General features: G+C 41.3%; 1 protein-coding gene across 2 annotated transcripts; it reads right to left on the bottom strand.

Annotated features, from left to right (window-relative positions):
- Positions 1-4,339: 4,339 nt before the first annotated feature.
- LOC135617011 (sulfite exporter TauE/SafE family protein 3-like) lies at positions 4,340-7,713 on the bottom strand. 2 transcript variants are annotated; one of them, XM_065116851.1, is made up of 12 exons: positions 7,316-7,713; positions 7,043-7,202; positions 6,650-6,850; positions 6,493-6,557; positions 6,372-6,399; positions 6,223-6,296; positions 6,056-6,142; positions 5,913-5,966; positions 5,592-5,813; positions 5,155-5,248; positions 4,873-5,013; positions 4,340-4,752 (listed from the first exon to the last, which is right to left on the bottom strand). In XM_065116851.1, the coding sequence occupies exons 1-12, from the start codon at positions 7,526-7,528 to the stop codon at positions 4,667-4,669; spliced, it is 1,425 nt and encodes a 474-aa protein (XP_064972923.1). In that variant the 5' UTR covers positions 7,529-7,713; the 3' UTR covers positions 4,340-4,666. The 2 variants fall into 2 exon arrangements, with proteins under 2 accessions (XP_064972923.1, XP_064972922.1); XM_065116850.1 differs by having other exon boundaries at positions 6,223-6,399.
- Between the last annotated feature and the right edge of the window lie 1,037 nt (positions 7,714-8,750).

The following is an 8,750-nucleotide window of genomic DNA, read 5'->3' as shown; positions in this document are numbered from 1 at the left end:
GTAGCTACCTTGGAGCTACCTCAACTACCACCTCGGACATTCTTACGTCCTTAGTTTTGGACCATGTTGAGTTGACTCAAATATTGATAATAATTTTTCTAACATTTTTTGCGCTAAAAGGAGATCCTAATATCACAAAAACATCCGCATGTTAATTCTCTTAATGAACGCTCCAACGAGGAGGCTCTATCTCTGAACCATAGCACTTTTACTCGGGAGGTGGGGGCAACTGTCATCCTTCCCACATGTAGATGCATCCACTTTAGCGCAAATGTCGACATGACACTAGCATCTGTTCAATGACCAAACCTCTCGCTCCTAAGGATGACCTTGGGCCACCTACTTGTCCCTGCCGAGGTGTTCTTGAACCTCACCCAATAAGTATGGACACTAATAGGTATGATGCAAGCTATTGCCTAGCTCCTACCTCAACTAGCCCGAAAAGTGATGCCACAATCTCAATCGCAAGTAATACCTCAACCGCCACTAGCATCGGCACCCGTTAGGATCCCCTCGCTTGATACAATGCCAGCATCTTAGCATTGTCTATGGCCCATGGAACTATTGGTTGAGGGAGCACCTCGATCCCCCAATCATGGAATTCAACACATCACCGTACCACTAGTCTGTTCTACTTGTATTTGAGACCCAATTAGTGAATTTGATGGATGACTCTCTAAGGATCCAACTATGACAAATGGACCAATACTTAAAAGAGATGTAGTGAGAGTTCTAATAATGCAGAGGGAAATGTCTTGTCGATCCCACCTCGGGTCGGTCCCCATGCACTCAAAACATCAATGAGCAACCAATCTAGATAAATTTTTGCATACCATTGTTGGAGGCCTTTGATGATAATACTAACCTGATAGAGCATACTATTGTCTTTCACGCCCAAATGTCATTGTATGGTACCTCAAACATCTTGATATGCTGCACCTTTTTGACATTGCTAAGAGACTCAGATATGAGAATGATACACTTGCTTAAAAATTCTCTCAATCGGCTCCTTTGCTTAGCTCGCAAAGGAGTTTAAGCTCTACTTATTTGCGAATGCATACTTGAGGTCATCGATAATAATGCTTCTTGGACTCGGGCAAGGAGAGGAAGAAATACTCTCCAACTTCATTACCTGATTTATTAACAAGATCTGAGGAATACAGGAAGCCCATCCGTCGCTTGTGATATAGGCCTTCAAGATGGGGGCTTAAGTTCTCTTGCTTTTTTTTTTTTTTTTTTTATCATTGGTGGGGAAGCCATCGGCGATGGTACTCAATATACTCTAAAGAGCCAACTAATACATTGTTACGGAGGCAATGGTCTCAAATAAGCACAAGGAGATGCATAAAAGGTTGAGACATGAGCGACTATCATTAGCCTCGACCCCAAGGTCACCACCGTGAATAAGAAATGATTGACCCGAGCTGCCTCACTCAAGGTTCGAGTCAACTTCCTTAAACATGACTCGAACTGAAACCTTTTTATAGATAAAGGAAAAAAGAGCTCTTGAAAGACCCTTCATCGATAGAGACACCACTAGAGAGGAGAGATAAATTCAAGCATTACTGCTTCCACTGCAATTATAGGCATAACACAGAGAACTATAGTGATTTGGAGGAGCAAATTAAAGAACTCATTCATTGGGGACACCTCGAGAGGTTTGCCAAGAGGCACCGTGAACCTTCACCTCAACCTCAAAGGGTGCTAGAGAAGTAGATTGAAGTCATCATCAATGGACCTTCCTTACGATGAGATAGCTCCTTGAGTCGCAATACTTATGCCTGAGCTATCATCGAAAAACATCTGAGGTCAGAAGATGACTCAAAAATAACATTCAAGAAAGAAGGTATGGAGTATCTCGACCAAAATCATGATGATGCATTGGTAATCTTCGTGAGAATGATTAATGCCTAAGTGAAGAGGGTCATAATTGATATAGGTAGCTCCATCGATATCCTCTACTTTAACACTTTTCAAAAACTTAGGCTTTTGGCTAACGATCTCACCCTTATAACTTCTTCGTTGATGGGGTTCACTAGCGACTCTATCTCCCTCTCAGGACTATGAGCCTATGCATCATGTTTAGGGATAAGCCCTACTCTAAAATGATGATGACTAAATTCATAGTGGTTGATATCCCCTCGATGTATAATGCGATCGTAGGCTAACCCATGCTTAATAAGCTAAGGGCGGTGTTATTGACATACCAAATGGTGATGAAATTCCCAACAAAGATTGGCATCGGATCACGCTAGTGTTATCTAACGGTGGTCTCTCTATCGAAGAAGGCCCGACTCAAGGTGCCCTCGATGGACCCTCAAAATTTCATAAAGTCCCTCTCATATTCAGAGCTGATAGAATCACTGATTGAGGCACCTTTGGACAAGGACCATCCTGATTAGGCTGTCAAGATCGAGGCAACACTTTCCGAGGAGAAGTGAGTGCAACTCATCATTTTTCTCAGGAAGAATATCGAGATGTTTGCATAATCATAGAGACATACCGGAAATAAATGCAAAGTGGCCTAACACCATTTGAACATCTCTCCCAATGCTCAATCAGTGAAGTAAAAGCCTCCCAGGTTTGCTCCTGATCGCCAATAGGTGATTAGCGATGAAGTAGACAAGTTGTTAGGTTTATTATCGAGGTGTAGTACCCATAGTGCTTGCTAATGTTATACTAGATAAAAAGTCTAATGAAAATTAGATGATATATGTTGATTATACCAATCTCAACAAAGTATGTCAGAAGGACGGTTATCCTTACCCCCGAATCAATTAGCCAGTTGATGCTACCTCAATTTACGAGCTCTTTACTTTCATGGATGTATTCTTGGGATATAATCAGATAAGGATGATACTATAAGATTGAGAACATACCTTCTTTATTATAGATTGAGACACATATTATTATCGAGTCATGCCATTTGGATTGAAAAATGCAAGGGCAACATACAAAAGGATTGTGAACAAGATGTTGAAGTACCAAATCGAAAGGAATATCGAGATATATGTAGGTGACATGATAGTTAAATGTAGAATAGCTAACTCATATACGGTGGACTTGACCAAAACATTTTAAGTTATAAAGAAGCTCAACATGAGCCTTAATCTATCAAAGTGTGATTTTTAAAATTAGCTCGAGAAAATTCATTAGATTTATATTCACTAGAGAGGAATAGATGTAGACCTTGAAAAGGTACGAGCTATACTAGAGATGTGTCCACCTCGATCAATAAAAGAAGTACAATAGTTAACAAGGTGAATCACAATGTTAAGTCGATTTCCATCCAAATTTGGTGATAGGTGCATACCTTTCTTCCGAACGTTAAAGAACCCAAAGGGCTTTTTATAAATCGAAAAGTATTATGAGGTATTTGAAGAGCCGAAGCACCAACTGGCCCAATTACCACAACTCTTTTCCTCTATCTTGAGCAAAACTCTAAACCTCTATTTGGCTACCACTGAGCAAACTATGAGCACAATTTTAGTGTGAGACAATTAAGAAATCCAAAAGTCTCTTTATTATGTCGATCATATCCTAAATAGACTCAAGAAACAATACCACCTCATCGAGATATTTGCCCTAGTATTAACGGTAAGGAAGCTCTATTCATATTTCCATTCTAATATATATATATATATATATATATATATATATATATATATATATATATATATATATATATATATATATATATATATTCTTTTATTACTGTACTTAATCTTACGTAAGAGATATAAGGTATCAGTTCTTTTATGTACGTTCTCGAATCTTATATAAGAAATATAAAAGATCCTTATAAACTTTTTTTTAGTCGAAAAAATAAATGATAATCAAATCATCTATAGGATATTGGTAGATGTACTCTCAATGCAAGTTCCATAAGAACCAACCGAAGTAGAATTAAATAATTAAACTTTACTTCGAGAACTTCTCGTTCGACTAAGTTATCAAATGATTTCATTCTACTTTAACTTTAGCTTATCAGTTCACGTCGAAATAACAATCAAAATTGCAAAGTGAGATAGAATAGCAATTCATTTATGCTTGTGTGTCGGATAGTAATGGAGGCAAGATCTAAGATGTTATGAAAACATGAGTCCTTGAAATGCTTGATAAGAGGACCAGCAGCTGCTATTGTTGGTGCCAATCCATATGAAGAAAGTGCAGCAGTACCCATTGTTGTATTATATTTCAGTCTGACATGGATCAACATGGCACACAGTTTATCTCTTCCTTGCAAGAATCTTTCCTAGTCACACTTGTAAATGGTATGTGCAACTTTGGACATCTGAGATTGGAACCAAACTCATAGGAAGTAATAAGTAAGCAGGAATGGTGTAAATAGATGATCAGATTCCAAAGAAAATGACAACAACAGATGTGAGTTGAGAATCTAATCACATGCAAAAATGGGATTAAGAATAAATTTTGCAGATCACCATCCTATGGCTACTTTGTTACAGCACAAAAGACATCTTCGAATTGGTGACTGTTGCTCAACATCTTACTGAAGAGGACATCCGAAAACATGCTACAAAATAGTGTATTTTCAAGAGCTTTATTGAATGCAAGCATCGATAAATTGGTGGAAGAGCACTGCAGGGTAATCTCTTCTGCCCCCCGATTAACCAACTAAGTATTTGGACGTAAGATCTTGATGCTATGCTTCATACTTGCAGAGATTCTCAAACCCCATGTACTCGTGATGCTGGATCTTTTGAACCATGTTTGAAATGCCAACTCCACCTGTTAAGTATTAGAAGACATGCTTTTAGTACCAAGAGAGCAGAAAGCACAATGCTATGATCATCTTTGTTCGTATCCAAAAAAATGATTCAGATAAACGATGAGAGATTTTTGCCTTACCCAATGAGATTGCACTAATAAAAATTGTCGAGGCAAGGATGAAGATGATCAGAGAAGCTCTACCCAGTATTTCGATCAGCCTCTTAACCAAATGCTGGCCGACAAAGGCAGCCACCAATGCCACAGACACAAAATACAATGCTGCCCAGTTATGAGAGACATAAGGATTAAGTACGCCTTAATGCAAGTGAAAGAAGCAAACGGAGTGAATTGCTGTGCGATGAACTCGAGGTACTGGTTCATTTCACATGCAGAAAGTAATCGACAGGTGAAGAACATTACCGTAAGGGATGGGAAAACGCTTCAGGAGGTAGTATTCTACAACAGACATGGACGAAGAAAATGTCATCGCGAAAGTTGCTGTAGCACTCGAGACCTGGAGAAAGACTTTTTTATTAAGTTGTGCTTGAATGAGATGCAAGTATGTTAATTCAGAAACAGTGAGATCCACATTTGCACATCATGAATTATTGCAACAAATTGGAATTCACCCAAAATATCCAAAGAAAGAAGAATCCTATCTGATTCTACAAGAGATTATCACATGGATCTTGATCTGAATCGGGAATTATGTTAATCTATCATAGACATAGCATTGCATTCTATTGAAAAGGACCTCCAGAGCAGTGTGTTCTCTACATTGTCAAAAGTGAGATCAAGAACTACAAGCGAAGTTGAAATTTGACTGGAGCCAGAAAAAGAGTACTAGATGCACACACCTGCGGTGGAACACCAAGCTCCAAGAAGACAGGGCCCAAAATAAACCCTCCTCCAAGGCCAAGGAGGCCTCCAACTACACCAGCGAGGACACCGATGAGGCAGTAGAAAACAAGTTGAATGACTGTAAAGTCTGTCCCTTCCAGTCCCTTTGATGAGATAATTCTCTTTCCTCTGTATAAACTAACAGCTTCATAACCTGATACTCCCAAAGATACAGGGACCTGCAGAAATCTCAACATATTAGATGTAACTACAGAATTCATTTATGGATTACTAATCTAAGTAAGAAGTCATTGTATGACAAGAGCATAGGACTGCACCTGAAGCAAGTTCAGAATCCAATACCATAGGGAACATGTCGATGTGTAGTTTTGCTGGAAAGAGATGGAAACAAGGCGTGTCACTAATCGATCATTTTGTAACATCATGGACTTGATTATATGCTTCAGAACATATTACTCACCTTCAAAACCTGTAGGATAAGGAATGAGATCCACACAAAAGAAAGAAGACCAAGCTCCTTCCAGCAGACATTTTCGGTGATTGGGGCCTGCAACATTTGTCTGATTATGTTAATCCCCTTTTAGATATTCTGCCACCGAAAAGGAGTTGGAGTTGATTCCTACCAACCTCTTTTCGTAGAGCCTTCTTTGATGCACCCCCAGGACCAGATGGCAGAGCTTTGTATTCTATTTCATCCCTTCCTGCATGACATGACATTGATGAGCAATTAGTTCCGATAAACTTTGTATACTTCAACAGATAATTAATCAGCGTACCGTTTGACTCCTTAAGCATCGCTGCTTCCTAAAATTCAGAAACATAAGATCAGGTAAGCATGATATAATTGAATTAGGATCAACATTTCAATTTTAAAATGATCTACAAACAGAAAAACACCTTCTTCATTATCGTCTCCTTCTTCCATGTCTCTACACCCTTCAAGAATGCCTTAGTTGATGTACCTGTTCAGTGACCATAGGACATAAATCTCTCAACCAAACAGTCTTTCTACGAACCAAATCACAAAGATAAGGACAAGAAATGACTCGGTTACCTATGAAGAGGATGATTAGAAGAACTGTGACCATCCAATCAGCAAAGATGACATTGAACGCGACTCCAATACTGATCCCCAGCATGAGCATCGGTTGGAAAAGCAACGCTAGATCGTAATCGATGATGGGCATATCCAGAGTTGGATGCCTGAGCTTAAGGTTGTACCAAACTGTCGATCCCGCCGCGCCCATGATCATACCTGTGCCAAATTTACACTAATACTTCAGCAATATGAACTAATGCAGTGATTACAAGCACAAAGCATGAAGCAGAAACAAGAACACAGTCAGGACAAAGACACATCTGCCACACAAACAGAAAGCATCCTAACAGTATAGAGTGAAATGTTGTTTACTATGCTTCATTTATATCGATCTCTATATGATCTCACATTTTGATATGGCAGTGGAAGACTTGGCGTCGAATCCAATGATGAGGGTGAGCATAGGAACATAAATCCCACCCCCGCCGACGCCTCCGACGCTTCCGAACGCCGATCCCAAGAACCCAATGATCGTTCCGACGACGATTTCCCACCCAAATTTCATAGACTTCCAACAGAAGAAAAAGAGAGAACATTTTAATCAAAATAAACAAAAATGCAAACGAAAAGACGACCAAAAAGGAACCGTAAAGTTGGGAAACGAGCTTAAGGCATCTTTACCGGCCAAACGTGTTGGTAGGAAGACTCATCGGGCCGCCACAGGAAATTGACCACCTTGAGCACGTAATCCGACACCCCGACCTCTTCCGTCTCGACGGCCTCAGCTCCCGCCGCCTCTGGCCTCAGCCCACGATCCGCCGCCACCACCGCAACCGCCGCGAGCGCGACCAGCGCCGCCGCCCACAGCCGTCCGCTCCCCCACTTGAGCTCCATATCTCCTCCCTCCTTCACCTTCCCAACAGGCCAAACCCTTCTACTCACTGCCCCGCGATCCCCGCCGGAGATCGAGAACCCTGCGGTCACCCCGGGTCCGTGTTCCGGTCGACCGGAGCAGGAGGAGAGAGGCGGCCGATATCGGACTCCGCGGAGGACTCTGGCTCCGAATCCGATAAAGGCATACGAGTCACCGCAGGCAGCGCTACTTATAGGACTTGGGGATACCAAAATACCCCTAAAGCTTCTGCTATTTACGGGCACGTAAGAAAGCCGTGGAAAGCGGCCCAAATGGCCCACACGGAAAGAGACAAAAATACGCCTTTGGATACTGTTCCCCCAATTACCAAATAATTAATCCACGGATCTTTAATTACCTGACCGTGTCATGTCATGCATGCATTTACATGTGAAGATTGTGATCATGCCATCAAAAAAGGCCAGATTATGAAGTGAATTTTTGGCCTTTCATGAAATATAGGGGTAGGTGGATTAGCGGGTCATGAAATGTAATCAATATGATACGAGTCAGCAGGGCATGACCGGATCATGCCGTGTGGTCTATTTTAATGTGATCATGTAATTAACATGAAATGCAATGTAATTAATATGACGCGCGTGGGGCCACGTGGGACGTGGGGGGTGGTATGGCCTTGTGGTGATTATGGGACGATCGCAGGGGTAGTTTCGGTACATGGGTGTTTTCTGCCCACTCGGCGTGCCTTGCACGTGACTTGGAAGATGCAATTATAAATTTCCAAGTGGAATACTGATCGAGAAAAGGCTCCGTCCAGATGGGGATCTCATGCTCGAACGGGTGCAGGATACGGGATGTTACCCACATAATATTGTTCTGCTTCGATCGGGTCCAGAATATTTGGCATCGTAAGTGGACAAAGATCCTGGACTCTGCTTGGTGGATTTCGCCATAGGGGCCGAACTATTTACCACCCGTGCCCACGGGAACGCGGTCAACACACGAAACAGCGCCCACTTGCATGCCTCGTTCAATGTACGAAGACAGCCAATTTTGGAAAACTATGACTTGCCACCTCAGCTGGCCCAATCGATTCCCCCAATCTTAAGATCCATCCTCCTCATCCATGTGATTTGCTTCACCTTACAATGGAACTCGACGTTTGACTATGACCACCATTTTAGGAGTTTTAGTAGGTTGGATTCAGCTTTATGGGAGGATTAGGAGTTATTCTATAAATATGAT

The sequence above is a fragment of the Musa acuminata genome, chromosome BXJ2-7 (genome assembly GCF_036884655.1).
Source record: "Musa acuminata AAA Group cultivar baxijiao chromosome BXJ2-7, Cavendish_Baxijiao_AAA, whole genome shotgun sequence".
Taxonomy (NCBI): Eukaryota; Viridiplantae; Streptophyta; class Magnoliopsida; order Zingiberales; family Musaceae; genus Musa; species Musa acuminata.
This window is presented reverse-complemented; position numbering and strand designations above follow the sequence as displayed.

Coding starts and splice junctions, on each gene's coding strand:
- LOC135617011 (XM_065116850.1), bottom strand. CDS start 7,528: ATGGAGCTCAAGTGGGGGAGCGGACGGCTGTGGGCGGCGGCGCTGGTC. Junction 6,143..6,222: donor AGAAGGCTCTACGAAAAGAG/GTTGGTAGGAAT, acceptor CAAATGTTGCAG/GCCCCAATCACCGAAAATGT. Junction 5,967..6,055: donor TTATCCTACAGGTTTTGAAG/GTGAGTAATATG, acceptor ATCTCTTTCCAG/CAAAACTACACATCGACATG.